Genomic DNA, 22,069 nt, shown 5'->3' with positions numbered 1-22,069 from the left:
TTAAAAAAAAAAAAGCTTTAGTTTATATCCATAAAGAAGGTTTCTCACAAGGTAAACAGTTTCACACAAAACCCTAGTCACTATGCTCCAGCATCTGACATCAGGAAACTGATTTCAAAGCTTAATTAATTCTGACTTTTCATACAATAGGTGCACTTTGCACGTATCTCAAAAGCTGTTAATAGAATAATCCCTCTCTCAGCCATCTGTATTGCTAGTATAAGAGGTGGTCGACCCATTTCAGTCAAACGATTCAGTCATAACTCTTCAAATCCCTGTTGCTGGTTACGTTACAGAATTCTGAAGAATTCTAACAAGTAATTTACTCTTCATGTAACCTTTGAGGAAGGTCATCCTGTTAAATCAAGATAAAGCCAAGTAGTTATGAAATGCATTATGGTAAGCCACACCTCTGAATTCATGTTTTCCACAGAACTTCATTCCATATTTGTCTCCTATTTTACCGCTAGTCTCTAAGGATATGTGTACACTGCATCTGGGAGTGAGTCTCTCAGCCTGGGTCCGCTTACTCTTGCTAGCATGCTGAAAATAGCTGTGTAGACATTGTGGCCTGGGCTCTGAAGCCTGGGAGGACTTCAGAGCCTGAGCTCCAGCCTGAGCCACAACATTAAAACATCGTCTACACATCTATTTTTAACGTGCTAGTGCAAGGCTTACTGGCACACGTCTGTGGACCTGTGCTGGGAGGCTTGCTCCAAGATGCAGTATAGATATAACCCAGGATTTCAGCAAAGCTTAGAAAGTTCATTGGCTGTTGATTTAGTAGCACCCATGGCTGTGACTGGTTTGTTTTCTTCAGCTAGATAGTTGCTACAGCAGGATTTGGTACTGATGTTGACGGTGACTTTGAACATTTTTTTAAAAATGGACTTTGTTTAATCTGGAATCTATTTTACATATAAATGGACCCTCTACCTTTTAATTAGTCATCTCAGATAGATGTTTTCCTAGGAGCATATGATGTCATTGAGTTGTTGTGACAAAGGGGGGTAGGGTTTGCTGTGAAGATGGGAGCTAGGTTGTTCTTCATGGGACAAAGCAGTCCAGAATCACTAGTCTTCTCACTATACTCTTCCTCCCTCTGCTGCATGGTCCCAGCTCGCTGTTTTAGGTGTTCAATAACTCTGATATTTCCCATGAAAAGAACTAAGGTAATGGAAAAACTGAAAGGTGGAAAATTGATATTTTATTACAGGAGATGCGTTTTAGGAAGGTTATGTGAGCAAAATGGTAAATGGGTTTTAAGTGTTTGTGTCATCTTGCTTAAAGTGCAGTTTTACTGTACAAAGTGACTATGTAAAAACGATACCCTTCCTAGTCAACAGAACTGTTCTCTTTATATGTATAAACATCCAACATACTATGGTGCAAAAATATGTTCACAGGGTTTTTTTAGCGCTGTTGGCCCTGCAAAGCCAAAATACCTTAGGACTGTGTGCACTGCAGATTCTGTTCCATCTTGGTTCATCAACAGAAATGTGCATTAAATTCTGATCAGTTACACTTGCGGAAAATGGTGTTGCACTTGTGCAGCTGAGGACCCTGTACAAACCTTTTTTAATGATGGTGATGGATGAGATGAAAAGCACTCATTCAGAGTACGGAATGAGTGTGCAAAGCTGACACTTAGGTAAAGGCCATGCTTTAGGGAAGAAAGCAGTAGACAAACTCCCTGATGTTTAACTGGACTAAAGGCTGCGTGTATTTTGAAGAGTCTTCTTTGTGGGAAACAAATTTTTATGTCTTTGAATTCAGACCACAATTTTGTTGTTAGTTTTTTGGTTTTTGATTTTTTTGGAGAAAGAGCTGATGCAGTGTACATTAATTAGCTTAAGTACATTGTGTAATTGGAACCAAAAGAATGGCCCAGTTAGTTTATAGCATGTAAACTGAGAATAGAGAAAAGTTAACTGATACCCCTGATTAAAGATGCAAAATAGAAATAAAGTTTTGGCAGAAATAGACATTTTTAAGCTGAATTTTGTTTTTGAAACTAAGAAAAACAGAGTAAAGTGGAAGCAATCAAGAAATATTTAGTGGAAATTCAGCTAACTATGTCAAGTGACTTGAGATGGCCAAAGAAAGCAATCACTGGACAGTAAATTTTAAAGGCAGTCATGAATTTATGTTCTTGTGCAATATTTGCAGCATCAGAGCAAACAGTAATTTTGCAAACATGAATATAGTAGACATTATGTTTAGGGATGCTACTCACAAGTAGGTTCATTTTATTTTATTTATTTAGATTTGACATTATGAAAAGAACACATACAAAATCCCTGAGTACTCTGACAATAATTCGATTTACTGTAACTACACTGTGGCATTAATACATTAAAATTGACTCTACCAACCTAAAACAATAAAGTAGGAGCAACAATTTACTTCAGACAGTAGACAGTAAAAGAAAAACTTCAGACAATACGTTCACTCCCAAAGCTTACATGTGTAAGTATTTACAGAATGGAGCCGTGCAAGTTACAGGATCTTTGGTGATTTTGGAAGTTTTAAAAACATTTAATTGGGATGTAGGTTCATTATTGATGAAAGTGGGAAAATGTAATAGGACTATGGCTGAAGCAGACAAATCAATGATGGAAAGTAAAGGAAGAACTAGTATCGCTTCTTAATTTTAGATGTGAAAATATGAAGTTGACTAGAATTGATATTTCCTAGTGTGGTGTACAGAGATCAGGTGGACTTTTGTGGGAATTTGAAAATAGAAAATTTTCAGTTACTGAGAATTTTATTTGCTCTTGAAGCTGCTTTTAAAAAAAGGAGGGCAGGTATTGAGTCAAGTTGAAAGAATGTACCTCAAAAGAATGGTAAATAAATTAAACTGGTTTGGGTATTTACATGGTGTGAAGTTGATATGAGAGATCAAAATCCACAAACAAGATTGAGCAAGTAGAAGTCTGTCTTTCCCTTATTGCAGGGATGTCTATCTTCACCATTCTTCTTTGCATCCATGGCACAAATAGTTAGAGGAAGCTAACACATGTAGGGTTTTGTGATTGGAACATGCTTACTATTTTTAACATGCCTATATTTCAGTGAAAAAATCACCAGAGTCTTTAGCACAATTTAGCAATGCCTGTACCAAGATACTGCAGATCAGAACTGGTCAGAACGGTATGTGGAAGCTCACATAATGTGTGCTCACAACACCTGACGCTCACCAGGACTGACATACTGAAGCACTAAAAAAAAATAAATCAGGTTTTGCAGTCGACTCCCAATGCCAGTGGCAAATATGTATGGATCAAGATTGAGGCTTCCTAAGGGTATCTTCTATGTGCATATGCAACTCCATTAATGACAGGAGTTGGTTATGCTGATTATGAGAGAAAAATATACCCTAGAGAGACTAGTAGCTTCATAGAACACTACTTAGAGGTAAGAAGCTTTGTTTAATCTTAGTAAAATATTTTAACAAAATACAATGACATTAATTTATGACATTTATGTGAGTGATTGGATTATAACAGTATAAGTGTGTCAGCTTTTAATGAGCTTCCTTTGTGCTTGCTTTTTAAATGACCTGGCATGCATAATTTTTTTTCTTATGCTCTTATTGTACTCTGTAGCACTTTGGAAATAGAATACTAATATTTCAAATCTATTATTGAAGTGTTGTTTTCCATCTTCCACATTCAGTAAAGCAGCATTTATCATCAACATGGAGAAATTTTTAATAGAATGTGTATTAACTTGAAACATTTTTTTTAACTCCGTGGCAAAGGCTGCAAGCTTAGAGTGGAAGAATAAGGAGAACCAAGACACTGGTTTTAAGTTTCTCTTCGCCTTGTTTAGAAAGTATTATCTTCCTCACTTGTTTCCATCTTTTACAAAACTAACCAACCTCTACAAACCTGTGCTTGGTAAGTAGTGAGTTTTACTTTTAAGTAACAAAAATATTTGGTGGTTACTTTCTGTAGTTTCTTTGTGATCATTTACAACTGTATCTGCTGAATATATGCGTGACACTTGTGTTATTTTTAATGGCTTATAAGAAAAAAATATTTTCTCCAGTCTGTTTTAAAGTCCCCTTTTGATATTAACATATGGGTGAAACGGACGGTTAACATAATTGTATTTATTTTGCATTTTTATCAGATTATTAGGTGCCATTCATTTAAAGCACCGTAATCTTTCACATGCAATCACAGATATTAGTTCCGTGGGTTATTGAACTGTTGCTTTAAGGAAAAACGGGTTATAATACTTCTGATTGGTTCAATCCCTCATGCCCCCTGGGAGGAGTGGCCTGAACACAAGAAGTTCTTTTTGTTTTCCGTTTTTTTTAACTCCATTCTCAACATGTGGGCTGGGGCCAATCCTGCATTCCTTGAACACCCAAAACTTCCATAGCCTTCATGTTGTTTTAGGTTAACAAAGAACATGCATAAAGATAGTAAAATACATGATACAGGGTAGTTGTTGAAATAATTGTTAAGGTGCCCAAAAGATTTTGATACAAATAATATCATGTTTATTTTGTCGTCTTCATCTTTGAAGGGCAGGGGAGATCGAGAATGGCTTCTTAAGGGTATGTCTATTCTTTGAGCTGGGGAGTGATTCCCAGCTTGAGAGACATACCTGTGCTCGCTCTCATTGAGCTAGTGTGCTAAAAACAGAATGTAGCCTGGGTGTCAGGACAAACTAGCTGCCGTGAGTGCATGACCGTGAAAGATGATAGGCAAATGCTGAGGTGGCTAACCTGTCCCATTTGCTGACAGCTCTGTGACTACACACTAAATTTAGTGCACTAGCTCAATGAGAACTAGCACAAGGATGTATCCTCAAGCTGGGAATCGGACCCCCAGCTCAGAGTGTAGACACACTGTAGCACGGCCTGTGGAGGCTGAGGTGTAGATGTGAGTACAGACGTGCTGTGAGCAGGGGTTAGAATTGCAGAACCAGTCAAAAAATCCAGTTGTTTGATTTAAAGGCTTCCATCTCTCTGGAAATGTTGAAATCCTTTTATTTTTGAGCTGTTCCTAATACACCAATTGTGGTACATTGGAACTCAAGTGCTGGTGTTTGAATGGAACCAAAGCCACTAATACTTGACCAGTATTAATACCTCTCCTCAACATCCTCCCTGACTGTGAACCTTTTCCTCTTCAGTCTGTCCAGCATTTAGCAGCTAGTACAATCTTACTTCACTGCCACTTCAACCATGTTGTTCACCCCTAGAACCCCTTCACTCTTTCTTCACAACATTCAAAGTACTCATGGCCACTTTTAAGCCTCTGCACAACTCTGTCCCGCCTATGTTTTACCTCTCATCTATATAGTTCCTCTCCTGTGCTCTAGTCGTTCTTCACACCTTGAGCCCTTTGCCTTTTCTCCACTTCTGCTGTGCTTTTCTCACACTGCTCCCTGCACCTGAGTTGATCTCCCCTTTCTAGTATGCCTTAGCACATCCTTTTTTCTTCCTCAAGCCTCACTCCTTCCACTTGGCTTTGCATTATGCGATTGCTCCTGATTTATTTACTCCATCCCTCTTTTACCTTTTTCTCAATAAAAATTATCAGAATTTATAAGCTAATTTTACATTCTACTGTGACTCATATTCTTACTTTAAACTCTTGTACCTCCCTTCCCTGTCCCTTTTTTTTTCTGCTTGCTTTGTCTGCTATTTATCTGGTATGGATTAAGTTCTTCAGGGCAGGAGCTGTCCTTTTTTTGTCTTGTTTCTCTCCAGCACCAATCAAAGTGATGGCAGTATGTAAACGTATATTACTAAGGATAATATTAGGTATAAGCAGCTGGCACATCACATTGTTATTTCACATGGAGAAAAAATGCTATAGGTCTAATGTTCAATTCATTTCACCAAGCAGTTTTTTTTTTTAAAAGATGTATTTATATTATCTGTTTAATCTCACCAGATATTCCTGACTTGAGGCCAAAACCAGCATACATTACTGCAACTCGGAATAATGAAAACATCTATAGCACGAAAATCCCATTCATGGCTGCTCGTGTTGTTTTTATTAAATGGCTTGTAACCTTCTTTCTCGAAAAGAAGTTCTTAACTTCAGTGCAGAATACTAAAAATGGAGGAGAAATGCTGCCTAAAATCATTCAGGTATGTCATAAACTTACTTTTTTCCTTATATATATGCTAGAGAAGCTGCAGAGGATCAAAATATATTGACAACTGAAACAAAAAGGAAATGCTCTGCTTAGGTGGGTGAATGATGGAGTTTAAATTAGCTTTCCTCTGATGGAGGAGTGAGTCTTTGGAGGAACACCTTTAGCAATGTACCGGAAAATATTTCTGTAGCTGTTTGCCCTTTGCCTTATTTAAAGAGGAAAAGCAACCTTCTGAATACAATGTAATCATTAGACATTCTTGTTCTAAACCAGACATTCTTGAACTTTTTTTATATTGCAGACCATTTCTCAATAGAGAGTATCTTGACAGCCATCTTTAATAATCACACAACATCTTTACAACAACTTTAGCAGTTGTTTACAGTGAAATACTAGTAAAATATTTAATATATTTTCAGCTTCTTTTAATACAATTTAGCATCTGGAAATGAGGAAAAACAGTACCTATATGATCCACCTGCAATCTCCAGAGGACACATTTAATTTACAAGTTACTGGTTCTAATCTGGCCAGGATTGGTAGCTTCACGCACCCAAGAGTTTCATAGGAAGCAGTTGGCTTTGGCTGCAGATTCTCTAAAGATGCTTCATGACTATGACTAGGATGACAATTTTTTCCAAACGAAAAAAGTGACTTGGAACTCCTCTGCTATTCTCTTCCTCCTCCTGCATCTTTTCTTCCCCAATTTCTCTCTTCTTTGCAATGGAGCAAAGTGACCTAAGGATCAGCACCTAGCACTGTACCCTAATGTGCCATCTATTTTCTAAAGACTAAAAAGCAAGAATCTTTGAAGGTAGCTCTCATGTTGGAAAATCAAGGTTGCTGGTGTACCCAATCGGTAAACGCCTTTAAATCTCCATGGTCCAGCTCACCCTGTCTTGTGGTTTCCTGTCTCACAGTCAACAGATCTGAGATAGGGGACTAGGATGCACATTAAGCATTTAAATATTATAAGACTAATTTTTTGCTTAGCTCAAGTTTCCTGAAAGTTGTATTCAGTTACTCCAGGGATTCAATGGGTTTGTGAAAGTTGCTGGTAACTGGAGTTTAGAATAAATAACCCAGGTTTTTGGTATGTTTATATGCAATATTTTACAAGTATTTTATTAGGCTTGTATTTTCTCCTGTCCAGACGGTTGGTGGTGCAACTCAAGATAAAAACCCCGAGTTGGAAACTAGTGTGCTGTCAGAGCAAGAGAAAAATCATTCCAATAGCAGCACTTTGTCTGATAGGAGACTCAGTAACTCTAGCCTTTGCAGCATCGAAGAACAACATCGGACAGTGTATGAGATGGTACAGAGAATTCTGTTGTCCACTCGAGGTTATGTCAATTTTGTTAATGAAGTATTTCGCCAGGTAAGTAGTAGGAGATTATACATATTATTGTTCTTCTGTAGTTTAAGTTATACGTATATAAGTGCACTATGTGGCTAAGTGTTATGTGAAAGAAAACTGTAAATGCTGCTGAACCAAAAGATTGACTAAACTTCACCATGGTCCCATCTGCGAGTCCTTTCTAGGTTCAGTCCTTAGATGATGATTATTTATAATTTTCCAAATAGAGGAAAGTATTATTTGTTAAAGAAGTTTTCATATATATTATGTGCAATATTTTAAATATATTAATTCATCTGAAGATGTAGCTTTTAAGCTGGGACGTATGCAGTTAGAAACCATGAAATGTGATATTGTGTTCTTCCCTTCCCTCTGTCCCTCATGCTTATCACCTTGAGTCTGTTTTCCATTTTCTGATTATAAACTGACTAGTAGCTACTATTGAAAACTTAAAGTAAGTTTTTAAGATTTTGTATATCTACGTGACAAATTTAGAAGAGGATTCTGAAATAAGATAACTTGCAAGAGATGTAGGTCAGGAAAACTGTATTATTTCTGTAGTATAACAGGATGCTGTGTTAGCATGATTAAAAGAAGTTTTGACATTTGCCAGCATTGAAAATCTCAAATTTTTTCTTTATCAGGATAAATTAGTAATTTGATAAGTAAAGATAAGAAAGTCAAATAGGAGTACAAATGTGTTGCTCAGACCAAAATAGCAATTCTGTCACACTTCCCTAGATCATTTAATGCAACCTTGCATATGAATTTTGATGTTTCGTACTCTGGTGCATAATTAAAAAGCATGTAGTGTCTGCTACTGCATAAGTGTGTGCAAAGCTGAGTTTCTGCAGCTATCATCAAAGTAAATACATAATTTCTATGTAGAGAACAGTAAGTGTCGTCATTGGATGTTTTCTCTTAGCCCATGATATTAATTTGCCATCTTTAAAAAAGAAAAAAAAAAGGATTTCAGAGGAAAATATCTGTATGCAGTACAAATGTTTTTTATATTGAAAAAGAGATGGAGGTGATTTGACACTAAAGAATAGTTTGGTATCCTTTATGGACTACTGTGTTATGCTGCCCTCTTGTGGCTTGATGATAAATTAGTTCAGCATTGCTTCAAAGTACTTAAAACGTCACTGTATGTTGTGATGTTCTTTATTTCCATAACAGAAATTTGCTTTGCCTTTTATTTAATATACGTATGGATTATATACTTGAAACAGAAAATAGATTTTTGGTCTGCCTTTTTCTTTTAAAGAAGGGGACGTGAGAATCTCTTCTGGTCACTGTGTAAATTAATTCTCATGCTTCTCTTGAACCCTCCCTTTAAGGATGTATATTGAAGCAGCCTTCGCTCCAGCTGATTAGGGCTGAGGAATTCTTAATACTGTCCTACTGTTTTTTACCCCAGGAATGGTTAATTTTGAAGTAGCAGAAGGGCTCAGAATCCACTAAAACCTTTTGGTGGGCCATGCATTTATTTTCTTTTTCTTTCTTTCTTTCTTTCTTTTCAGGATACATATTGCATAACTCAAAAATATTTCCTACTGTAGACCATGTTAACATACAATTAACCATGTATTAACAGTGTAAAACTGAAGTATTCTTAAATATAAAAATCCTTTATAGCCCAGCCTCTAAATAAATAAATTAAATACAAATTAAATCTGTAAAGAGCAGAGGATTAAGAAATGAAAATAACGAAACAAATCTGTCTTAATTTTTTTTCTCTACATCTCCCAGTTTCTGCCTCTCCAGGGGCACAGGCTTCACCATATAGACTCATAGACTCTAGGACTGGAAGGGACCTCGAGAGGTCATCGAGTCCAGTCCCCTGCCCTCGTGGCAGGACCAAATACTGTCTAGACCATCCCTGATAGACATTTATCTAACCTACTCTTAAATATCTCCAGCGATGGAGATTCCACAACTTCCCTAGGCAATCTATTCCAGTGTTTAACTACCCTGACAGTTAGGAACTTTTTCCTAATGTCCAACCTAAATCTCCCTTGCTGCAGTTTAAGTCCATTGCTTCTTGTTCTACCATTGGAGGCCAAGGTGAACAAGTTTTCTCCCTCCTCCTGATGACACCCTTTTAGATACCTGAAAACTGCTATCAGGTCCCCTCTCAGTCTTCTCTTTTTTCCAAACTAAACAAACCCTATTCCTTCAGCCTTCTTTCATAGGTCATGTTCTCAAGACCTTTAATCATTCTTGTTGCTCTTCTCTGGACCCTCTCCAATTTCTCCACATCTTTCTTGAAATGCGGTGCCCAGAACTGGACACAATACTCCAGTTGAGGCCTAACCAGCGCAGAGTAAAGCGGAAGAATGACTTCTCGTGTCTTGTTTACAACACACCTGTTAATGCATCCCAGAATCATGTTTGCTTTTTTTTGCAACAGTATCACACTGTTCACTCATATTAAGCTTGTGGTCCACTATGACCCCTAGATCTCTTTCTGCCATACTCCTTCCTAGACAGTCTCTTCCCATTCTGTATGTGTGAAACTGATTGTTCCTTCCTAAGTGGAGCACTTTGCATTTATCTTTATTGAACTTCATCCTGTTTACCTCAGACCATTTCTCCAATTTGTCCAGATCATTTTGAATTTTGACCCTGTCCTCCAGAGCAGTTGCAATCCCTCCCAGTTTGGTATCGTCCGCAAACTTAATAAGCGTACTTTCTATGCCAACATCTAAATCGTTGATGAAGATATTGAACAGAACCGGTCCCAAAACAGACCCCTGTGGAACCCCACTTGTTATACCTTTCCAGCAGGATTGGGAGCCATTAACAACTACTCTCTGAGTACGGTTATCCAGCCAGTTATGCACCCACCTTATAGTAGCCCCATCTAAATTGTACTTTCCTAGCTTATCTATAAGAATATCATGCGAAACTGTATCAAGTGCCTTACTAAAGTCTAGGTATATCACATCCACCGCTTCTCCCTTATCCACAAGGCTCGTTATCCTATCAAAGAACGCTATCAGATTAGTTTGACACGATTTGTTCTTTACAAATCCATGCTGGCTATTCCCTATCACCTTACCACCTTCCAAGTGTTTGCAGATGATTTCTTTGATTACCTGCTCCATTATCTTCCCTGGCACAGAAGTTAAACTAACTGGTCTGTAGTTTCCTGGGTTGTTTTTATTTCCCTTTTTATAGATGGGCACTATATTTGCCCCCTTCCAGTCTTCTGGAATCTCCCCCGTCTCCCATGATTTCCCAAAGATAATAGCTAGAGGCTCAGATACCTCCTCTATTAACTCCTTGAGTATTCTAGGATGCATTTCATCAGGCCCTGGTGACTTGCAGGCATCTAACTTTTCTAAGTGATTTTTTACTTGCTCTTTCCTTATTTTCTCTTCTATACCTACCCTCTTCCCGTAAGCATTCACTATACTAGACATTCCTTCAGACTTCTCAGTGAAGACCGAAACAAAGAAGTCATTAAGCATCTCTGCCATTTCCAAGTCTCCCGTTACTGTTACCCCCTCCTCATTGAGCAGTGGGCCTACCCTGTCCTTAGTCTTCCTCTTGCTTCTAATGTATTGATAAAAAGTCTTCTTGTTTCCCTTTATTCCCATAGCTAGTTTGAGTTCATTTTGTGCCTTTGCTTTTCTAATCTTGCCTCTGCATTCCTGTGTTATTTGCCTATATTCATCCTTCGTGATCTGACCTAGTTTCCATTTTTTATATGACTCCTTTTTATTTTGTAGGTCACGCAAGATCTCAAGGGTAAGCCAAGGTGGTCTTTTGCCACATTTTCTATCTTTCCTAACCATTGGAATAACTTGCTTTTGGGCCCTTAATAGCGTCCCTTTGAAAAACTGCCAACTTTCCTCAGTTGTTTTTCCCCTCAGTCTTAATTCCCATGGGACCTTGCCTATCAGCTCTCTGAGCTTACCAAAATCCGCCTTCCTGAAATCGATTGTCTCTATTCTGCTGTACTCCTTTCTACCCTTCCTTAGAATTGCAAATTCTATGATTTCATGATCACTTTCACCCAAGCTTCCTTCTACTTTTAAATTCTCAACAAGTTCCTCCCTATTGGTTAAAATCAAGTCTAGAACAGCTTCCCCCCTAGTAGCTTTTTCAACTTTTGAAATAAAAAGTTGTCTGCAATGCAGTCCAGGAACTTATTGGATAGTCTGTGCCCCGCGGTGTTATTTTCCCAACATATATCTGAATAGTTAAAGTCCCCCATCACCACCAAATCTTGGGCTTTGGATGATTTTGTTAGTTGTTTGAAAAAAGCCTCATCCACCTCTTCCGCCTGATTAGGTGGCCTGTAGTAGACTCCCAGCACGACATCACCTGTGTTTTTTACCCCTTTTAGCCTAACCCAGAGACTCTCCACCCTTCCGTCTCCTATGTCCATCTCCACCTCAGTCCAAGTGTGTACATTTTTAATATATAAGGCAACACCTCCTCCCTTTTTCCCCTGTCTATCCTTCCTGAGCAAACTATACCCATCCACACCAACATTCCAGTCGTGTGTATTATCCCACCAAGTTTCAGTAATGCCAATAATGTCATAGTTGTATTTATTTATTAGCACTTCCAGTTCTTCCTGCTTATTACCCATACTTCTTGCATTTGTATAAAGGCATCTAAGATACTGGTTTGATCTCGCCTCCCAGCTTTGCCCTGACCCTCCTTCCTCTCTGCTATTATAGCCCGTGCTCCCTCCTGTTTCCAACCCATCTCCCAGGTCTTGTTCCCCACTTACCTGTGGGCTTTGCTCACCTGTCCCCGTCGAACCTAGTTTAAAGCCCTCCTTACTAGGTTAGCCAGTCTGTGCGCAAATAAGGCCTTTCCCCGCTTCGAAAGGTGAATGCCATCTGTTCCTAGCAGTCCTTCCTCAAATAGCATCCCGTGGTCGAGGAAGCCAAAGCCCTCCTGGCGACACCATCTTCGCAGCCAGGCATTCACCTCCACGATGCATCTGTTTCTGCCCGGACCCCTACCTTCAACAGGAAGAATCGAAGAGAATACCACCTGCGCTCCAAACTCCTTAACCCGTACTCCCAGAGCCCTGTAGTCACTCTTGATCTGCTCAGCATCACACCTCGCAGTATCATTTGTGCCCACATGGATGAGTAGCATGGGATAGTAGTCAGAAGGCCGGATAATCCTCGACAAAGCCTCTGTAACATCTCGGATACGGGCCCCTGGCAGGCAGCATACCTCCCGGGATGAACGGTCAGGGCGACAGATGGGTGTCTCCGTCCCCCTCAGCAGAGTGTCTCCAACCACCACTACCCTACGTTTCTTATCAGTGGTGGCAGCAGACCTCCCAGCCTTAGGGGTACGAGGCTTCACCCCCTTAACTGTTGGGGGTGATTTCTTCTCTCCTGTATCAAGAAGAGCATAATGGTTATCTTTTACCACAACAGGAGGGTTCGCAGCAGCAGTGGAGCACTGCCTGCTGCTAGAAGTAACCAGCTGGCTGTGTCCACCCTGAGCCTCCTCCTCCACTGGTGTGTCAGATACACCCTAAGGCATCTCCTCATCCACTGGAGTGTCAGTAGTCCTGTCAACTGGGACAGCATCATCAGCTGTCTCCACATGGATACTGTCCAGGAATTGCTCATGGACATAGATGTTCCTCAGCCTGGCCACCTCCTCCTGTAGCTCTCCCACCTGCTGCCTGAGAGATTCCACCAGTAGGCACCTTTCACATTGGATGCCACCCCCAGCCTGGATATCAGTAAGTGGAAATTGCAAATTACAGTCTTTGCAAGCCCACACCAGAATCTGGGTAAAAGCATCCATGCTTTGGTGATCTGTCTGGCTACAGGCGCAGGTGGAGGAGACAGAAGCAGTGCTGGCACAGGTGTTGCGGGTCCTTCTCACCATTGTAAGCCTCCCTCTGTCAAACACTCTCAAATTCCTGTCTACAGCTCCCTATCCGCTCCTCTCTGCTGTAAACAGAAAGGTTTTTGATGTGGCTCAGGTTATGGGTTCAGGGGACCAATGGGTCACAGATGAGACCGACAAGGGACACCCCCCTTCCTACTCCCCTTCCAAACTCCCTTGCAAAACTCCCTGTTAGCAGCTCCTGTTCACTAAGCTCCCTGGTCGCTTGTGCGCAGCTTTATAAAGCCCTGGCCTGAGTGAATGCCCCGCCCACTGGTTAAGGTTCAGCCAATTACCAGAGGCTTCTAGCTTTCAAACCTTCCTAGTAGCTCCACCTCCAACTGCCAGCTACAGCACACGGTCCTTCAAACAAACAAACCAAACAGACTGACAAACACAAGCTCAGCACACAGCACGTAACCCCCAAACACACACACAAACCCAAACATTTGTCACAAACAAACTAGTTATGGGAGCCAATGATATGGAGGTAATCAAACCTGGGTGACATGGGGCAGAGTCCACCTCCTACATGAGTAGGCAGTAATTTTTACTAAAAGACTGTGCCCCTAAACAACCTGGCTCAATCTTTAAAAAAGAATTCTTTTTCTGGGGCTGCGACCCCGCCGATGGGTGGGCCAAATAAATGGTCTGGTGTCTTGGATGCAGTTGCCCATGCCAGTTCTAGTTTCTTAATGCAGTACCACATGTTGGTCAGAGGGAATAGTATTGACAGATATCCAGGTTCCAAGCAAGATGCCACTTCAGACTATATTTATGAAATGTAGGTAATTATTCCATAGTTAGAAGTAAGCCTCTTATAAAACAGACTTTGATCTGCATCATAATATTTGGCGGGGCGCGTAGGAGAGGGAATGGCACATCTGTTGCCAAGATAAAATGTTTCTACCCTGTTTGAGTTAATCACACAAGGTATGCAGTGTTATAAAACACTACAAAATAAATGTTCATCAGAGTCCAAAAACTCTTCTAACTTTGTTATTACATAGCATGGACACAAAGTGAAAGATAAATTCAGTAATCTGAAGTTTTAACCACTATCAAATGCAGAGAATCAAATTTTTACTTGGTTAAATTGTAATTTTAAAGACTACTACATGTTGAAGTAGGAATTTGATATTGGCGTAACAGCCTACAGTGACATTTATGAGGTTCCTGAAGATCTCCTGTTATCCAGTGTCTTTTTCCCAAACAAGGGACATTTCCTTAGTAAATGTTATGGTAGAGTTTAGGCTGAAAGTATATAACTAGGGCTTTCAAGCAATTAAAAAAATTAATTGCAAATAATCACGTGATTGAGATTAATTGCAATTAATTTTTTAATGTTAAACAATATCATTTATTTAAATATTTTTGGATGTTTTCTACATTTTCAAATATACTGATTTAAATTACAACACAATACAAAGTGTACAGTGCTCACTTATTTATTTTTCATTACAAGTATTTGCATTGTAAAACAATGAAAGAAATTGTATTTTTCAATTCATCTAATATGAGTACTGTAGTGCAATCTCTTTATCATGAAAGTTGGACTTACAAATGTAGATTATGTACAAAAAAACTTGCATTCAAAAATAAAACAATGTAAATTGTAGAGCTTGGAAGTCCACTCAGTCTTACTTCTTGTTCAGCCAATAGCTCAGACAAACAAGTTTGTTTATATTTGCAGGAGATAATGCTGGCTGCTTTTTGTTTACAGTGTCACCTGAAGGGCAGCATTATCTCCCTTTAAATGTAAACAAACTTGTTTGTCTTAGCAATTGGCTGAACAAGAAGTAAGACTGAGTGAACTTGTAGGCTCTGCAGTTTTACATTGTTTTGTTTTTAAGTGAAGTCATTTACAAATGTAGATTTTTTTGTTTTTAAGTTGCACTTTTATGACAGAGTGCACTACAGTACTTGTATGAGGTGAACTGAAAAATACTATTTATCATTTTTACAGTTCAAATATTTGTAAGCAAAAATAATATACACCTTGATTTCAATTACAACATAGAATACAACATATATGAAAATGTAGAAAAGCATCCAAAATATTTAATACATTTCAATTGGTATTCTGTTATTTAACAGTGCAATTAAAACTGTAGCTAATCGCGATTCATTTTTTTGAGTTAATCACGTGAGTTAACTGCGATTAATCGACTGCCCTATATATAACATGTTTTGATGGTCCTCTGGTCCCGTTTGAGCCTTACAGTATTTGGGAGATTTCACCCTCTCAAGTCTTAGTAGGATTGTCAGGTCCCATGACCCTACCTAGAAATGTTGTGAGAGGCTGACAGACCTATTTAGAGCTGTTAGGAGCTGATGAGTCTCACAAATTTGGGATGCTGCCAGCTTCACCTCCCAAGGTTCTTGAATGGTGGACCTTACAGAGAGGCTTCTATGCAGACCATAGAAAGTACGCAAAAATATGTTCATCTGTGACCTCAGAAAGTTTAACAGGAAGTGACAGAATGCCACCTGTTCTTCACATCCTCCAGGTTATGCCCTTAGTGGCACCACTTTAACAGCATTTGCCTTAACTGGGATTTTACATGTGACCCTGATAACATAACATAATCTGAAATCAGTGGGGTTGCACAGGTTGTGTATCTAAGGGCATAATTTCGTTTACAGAACTTCTATCACTGATAACGATGAGCAGGATGGGAAAAGAACCCAAGTTGAGTTTGCAGAGAGACAGTGAAGAAAAATATCCTTTGACTTGCAGTCTGAGCACATGCAATATGGAAGTCAGCTAAGCTCAGTAATTAGCCTGACTAATCAATTATTTGTGAGATGTATTTTTAGGTTGATTTTTATATAGCTTGGTGATAATCATAGCTCTTGATCGTAGTGATTTAAAAGTAGATTTTAACTGTTTTCTTTTGGTCTGTGTAATTTGTAATATTCTGTGTATAGGTAAATTGAGTTAAATTTGCATTTTAGGCTTTTTTGTTGCCTTCCTCTGATATATCTGCAACACGGAAAGTGGTTAAGGTGTATAGAAAGTGGATATTGCAAGACAAGCCTGTGTTCATGGAAGAACCAGATAAACAAGAAAATATTCAAGATAATGCGTCCAACTTGGAACATACAGAGACAGATTGCAAACATGTATGGTACCAATCATTACTTACTGTGTACAAGCTGAATGATGGATATTATTCTTATTTGTCTTCAGTCCTTTTTCATAATTTCTTTTAATGATACATATTTGCTTATGTACCTTTTTATTTCTTTAGGTCCAGATTTTGTAATGTGCTGAGCACCCAGCTGCTCTCAACCATGGGTGATTCTGGGTGCTGAGCTGTTTTGAAATTCTGATCTTAAATCTTTCTTTTAACTCTCTGTGTAAATACCATTTTGGATAGACTTAGTGGAACAAATAGTGTTACATTCTGCAATGTTGAATTGTTCAGTCTACTGGTTTAGTATTCCTTGTTGGCATGAATGTGTGTTCCTTTTGACAGAAATGTTTTAGCATGAGTATACATTAACACAATTAAAATTACAAATATTTGATTATCTAAATCCATTATAAAATCTTGATAAGGGCCCAGCTATATTTGCAGATATTCCATCAGTTTTATGATCTGGACTAAAACCCTGGATCCAGACACCCTGAACTTTGGGAAGTTCAGACTCAGATTTGAACTTTGTAGCTTGGATGCTCGTATCTTAATATATTGAACCAGATGTGTATGCCCTATTCTGAGGTGTGAAGTTATTTAAAAGGGTATTTCTGCACATTGGGGAACAAGAGTTAGAATATAAAAATTCGTACAGTACCAGTCTTTGCTTAGGCTGTTTTACAGAAAGCTTAAAATTCAACTAATATTTTTTTTAATTTATAAAAAAAAATTGAAAGGGAAATTTTACAGCTATGAATGGGTTATGAAAAGCATTATTAAATATGTTTAAGGTAATGTGGACTGCCCTTATACCCTATACAAATTAGATCTCTGAATAAGAATAACTATTAATAGTTATGCAAATGAGCACAGAACCTATGACTGTTTAAAAAATATTATTTTTTAGCTTTTATATGATCAATATAGGAATCCATCTTTTATAATCCCTGTATTACTAATATACTTGTGTTTTTGAAAGCTTACTTCTGGTCATTCTGGACATAAAAGATCTTCCAGTTGGGGAAGAACTTACTCCTTCTCTAATGCTGTTAGCAGAGGATGTATACTAGAAGATGAAGACAAGAATGTTAAGGCTGGTGCTCAGGCTGCATTACAGGTATGGTATATAGAGAAAACATTAAGTTATCAATTTAAAAATGAATTTGTAATGATTCCATTAAATTGTTTGTGAAGTCAGCAGAAAGGACATTTTTACAAAGATAAATTAATGTAAGGTTTCCAGTTGCTATACTAAAACTGCAAAGCAGTTTCCATTCTAAGCCAATTTTCACATGCTTAGAAGTTTCTGAAATATTCACCTACTCTTTGCTGAAAGATGCATGTTTCTGGGGTAAGTTTCAGTAATATTCATGAAGTCATTTGGGCATTTATAAGGTTAAAAAAAAGCTTACTCATTTGCACGTTCAGTCTTCTCAGCACTGGTAATAATGAGAACGAGTCAGCTGCTAAACTCTAGCAAGTCTGTACTGAGCATGTGCAAACTGCAATTTTTCAAAGGCCTATAACTTGGCCAAATTTGAACAAACTTTCACAAACATGGCAAAAGACTGATCCCTGACACAGTGGCTCCTCCCTACCAAATTTCAAGTCCCTGGTCCAAAGCATAGGGATGTTAGAGTATTTCAAATGAAACGTTGCCAAATCTTTTAATGTGGGCAAAATAATATAAGTTTTACTAACCTCGTTCTCAAACTAGCTGAATCATTTTGGCTGAAAATTTCCAAAACTATTCAGCCTGGCAAAGACACCTGACCTGACAAATTTCAGCCCAGATGGTTAGAGGTTGGGTTAGTTTGTTTGTTTGTTAATTTTATTACAAAGTCATTAATAATTGAAAACAAGACTTATAATGAGAAGTGCCAGGAAATCTTAATAGTAGGTGGTGCTCTCAGACCTGCCTACGATGTTGGAATTCAGAGCTGAGAGATTATTTTAGAGGGTTCTGGTGATAAAATAAACAAAAAACATGAATTTATACTGAAAAGTGACAAAATATGCTTTTGTGTAGCTTCATGTTTATTATTGCTGCAGTAAGTATGAAAGAAGCCTAGTTTCTTTTTTTGTCAAGTTGACTTTTTCAGTTTTTGATGTTTCCTTAAATGTTGTTCAATAATTAAACCAGAGATTATACAGAGTCGCTTTATAGTTCTGAACCATGCGCACAAGTAAAAATTAGTCATACTATTAATATTAAGAAATTGAAATGTGGTGTGTGTAAGTTTGCCTCCCCCAAAAATCCCACTCGTCAGAAAGTGTTGTTTTTATATTCGTCTCCCACTATATTCCAAACAGCTGGACTCTCCACCCCAGCAAATAGGAAACATATATCATTACAGATTATTCAGAGGACATGAACAGTAGAATTCCTGGTGATTTTAAGGATATTATCTAGTTTTTAGCATGATAAGCCGCATAGGACATAACTTTCATGTAGCCCAAATAGTTGAGAGAGAGTTTTATTGTTTTCTCTCTACAGCCTGAATTGTTTGGGGGCATGCAACTGCACTGTGCCCACTTCAGCTGATCTGAGTCTCTCCCTTTTTGGTTTGCATATCTGACCAGATAACTGAAGTGACACAGCTTTTATTAGGTTGTAGTGTTCAGTCACTTGTACATCTTAGGGATCATACAGGGAGGATCAGCAGAAGTAGTAGCTATGAACTGGGAACCTTGTAATACCCATAGAAAGGAAGTAACTATTGGTCAAAATATGAACTTTTTTTCTTATCTCTTTGCAGAAATACTTGATAGGGAAAGAATAAGTTCAGTCAGGCAGATTAATATTACTAGTATATATGAGTCAAGATGATCAGCCAAGAAACAAATATGTCAGAGGAAGGTCAAAGAGCTAGCTATCTAGAATTTAAAGACAAATCTACTTGCAATTTCAACAATCAGGAGGTGACATTCTGAGCATGACAGCAAACTAACTAAGCAGGTAAAATTCACTCCAGTAGTAAAGCAGCTCAACAGAGTTTGTTCTTAGGTGTTGCAAAATGTAAGGGACACAAAAGAGACTGTGTCATGTAGGAGTAATGCAGTTTACCCCAGCTTTTAATCCAAACTAAAGATTTGTAGCCCGTGGAGCTATATTTTGTTTTTCAATTGAAAACATAATTTGGTTTATGCAGTTTCTCTTTCACCTCCTTTCTCTTGAACTCCATTAAAAAAATGGCTAATTGTACAGTAACTCTAATTGCTCTGGGTTAGCCTTTGGGAGTTTCTGGGGTCCCATTCTGTGTACCTAGCAATAAATGACCTGCTTAAGTAGTCTGTGATCACAGACCTTTTCTGCTAATATGCTGTCAGTCCAGTTTCAAAATTCTGTCTTTGATGGCTGTGTTTTGAGAAAATGATCCTAGTTAATGCCCTCCAACTTAAATTAAAGTCAGTGGGAGTCCTTTCATTAACCTTACAGATGTTGGATTGGACCCTAAAAGAGAACACTCAATTAAAGTGGTCAGAATGCATTTACATGCCAGAAACCACTGTGTACCTTCTCTTGCTATGCAAAAATGGAGTTCTGTTTAATGTAAACAATAATTCCACTTTTTTTTTTTAAGGAGAGCTTGGATAAAGCTCCTTTTGTTTGTGTTCTCAGATGTCAGAAAGCAATTGTTAGAGGAGTTGAGCATTTTCATGGATTACCTTGTGAATAATTGGACTTCTCTCTTTTTTTTTTTTTTTTTTTTTTTAATTCATATTAACTGTGTGTTCCTGTCTTGCAGAACCAGACACCAGTTCTAGAGACATTAGAACACTAGGCAGTTAACAAGTTTCTATACTTGTGGAGTTGAGAATTACGCAGAATTCTGTACATTTGCTGGTGCTTGAATGTAAATGATCAAAAATATCAGAGGCCATTTACAGCTAGAAAATGGGTTGGGAGGGGAAGAATACTCCCATGTGGTAGAATGGAAAAGACAAACATCTAAAAGATCAAGAATATGTTATATTTTTATTATAATAGTGAATATAACATGACTCTCTTCTTCTTAATGGTGTGGGAGAACTTAAAGAAAATAGTGTGTTAGATCAGTGGTTCTCAAACTAGGGCTGCCGCTTGTTCAGAGAAAGCCCCTGGCGGGCGAGCTGGTTTGTTTACCTACTGCGTCTGCAGGTTCGGCTGATTGTGGCTCCCACTGGCCGCAGTTCGCTGCTCCAAGCCAATGGGGGCTGCAGGAAGGGCGGCCAGCATGTCCCTCGCCCCGTGCCGCTTCCTGCAGCCCCCATTGGTCTAGAGCAGCGAACCGTGGCCAGTGGGAGCCGCGATCGGCCAATCCTGCAGACGCGACAGGTAAACAAACTCACCCGGCCCGCTAGTGGCTTTCCTTGAACGCGTGGTGGCCCTAGTTTGAGAACCACTGTAATATAACATATCCTTTTTTAAGGAAAGATAAGGGTTTGGTTAGAAGAGGACAACGTGTTTGTTTTCAAAGTTAACCGTTGGTCTTGTTTGCTACTGTGTAAACTTTTTTTTTCCTAATTAAAATGTTTTGTTTTCAAGGTTTTTTTGACGAACTCTGCAAATGTTTTTTTATTGGAACCATGTGCTGAAGTCCCTGTTCTCCTGAAGGAACAAGTTGATGCTTGCAAAGCAGTTCTGAGTATTTTTAGGCACATGATAATGGAACTTTCAATGAATAAAAAGACATGGTAAGTTTTAAATGTATCTTAGAGAATTCAGGTTGAATAAATTAATTAATTAAGAGTATAACCCCTGCTAGAATTTTAAGACAGAATAATTGAAAAAAGATGAGGGAATTTCCATAACATTTTAGTTTTTTAATGTTTCTTTGTGTACCTTTCTAAAAGGTATAAGATTATACTTATTTTGTAAGATGGTTCATGATTCCACTGCGGGGAGAAATTCCTAAAATTCTGAATGTAAGAGATTTTTGTTTAAAGTTTTTTTGCTTATGTAACCTTCCATTTTACTGTTCTTAGCTCAAACTTGATTCTTGTTCAAACTAAATTTTCAACTTTTTTAATAATACAGTTTATTCAAATCTTGAAATGCTTATTATAGATAAGTTAAAAACTAATTTAAGAAAGCTTTTCTTACTATACACATTCTGTGGCTAGCTAGGGCTGCCAGATGCTTTATAATCACTAAATACGTACAAATGTGTGCATGTTTGCATGGGTTTGCGCACACATGCACCTAACTATACATTTAATCAATCAGTGGAATTTAAAATAAACAAATGTTTGTCTTTCTAATGCTAATGGGACTAATTTTGTTTGTCAATATCTGTAAAAGATTACACATGCAAAATTGGTAAAAGAACGTTACTAGAGGGTCACACACTTTCTTGCTTATCTAGGCCAAGTGCATCCTTCCACTCCCCCTCCCCTCCAAAAGTTCCTGGTACACCACCACCCTCCCATCTCACACTGTTTCTGGAACTCCTAGCAACCCCTCCCTCATGTCAGGGTCTCAGTATGCCCCGCATTACCCTCTCACCACATGTCATGGTCTGAATGTATCTGACTTTCCCCATCCCCCAGTTCACACCACCACCTGAGGGGCTCTGTGCTC

The 22,069-nt window shown here is 38.4% G+C and overlaps 1 protein-coding gene across 2 annotated transcripts in view; it reads left to right on the top strand.

The window, feature by feature from the left end:
- The window catches only part of RALGAPA2 (Ral GTPase activating protein catalytic alpha subunit 2), a 317,151-nt gene that overhangs the window by 66,932 nt on the left and 228,150 nt on the right, over positions 1 to 22,069 (top strand). For both annotated transcript variants that reach the window (XM_030558122.1, XM_030558121.1), the window contains exons 8-13: positions 3,764 to 3,902; positions 5,919 to 6,118; positions 7,280 to 7,504; positions 16,322 to 16,489; positions 17,486 to 17,623; positions 21,035 to 21,183. In XM_030558122.1, coding sequence (XP_030413982.1) covers positions 3,764 to 3,902; positions 5,919 to 6,118; positions 7,280 to 7,504; positions 16,322 to 16,489; positions 17,486 to 17,623; positions 21,035 to 21,183 — 1,019 coding nt within the window. The remainder of the gene's footprint in view (positions 1 to 3,763; positions 3,903 to 5,918; positions 6,119 to 7,279; positions 7,505 to 16,321; positions 16,490 to 17,485; positions 17,624 to 21,034; positions 21,184 to 22,069) is intronic.

Source organism: Gopherus evgoodei, chromosome 3 (assembly GCF_007399415.2).
Source record: "Gopherus evgoodei ecotype Sinaloan lineage chromosome 3, rGopEvg1_v1.p, whole genome shotgun sequence".
NCBI classification, from domain to species: domain Eukaryota; kingdom Metazoa; phylum Chordata; order Testudines; family Testudinidae; genus Gopherus; species Gopherus evgoodei.
The sequence above is the reverse complement of the archived record's forward strand: the minus strand, read 5'-3'. Positions and strand labels throughout refer to the sequence as shown.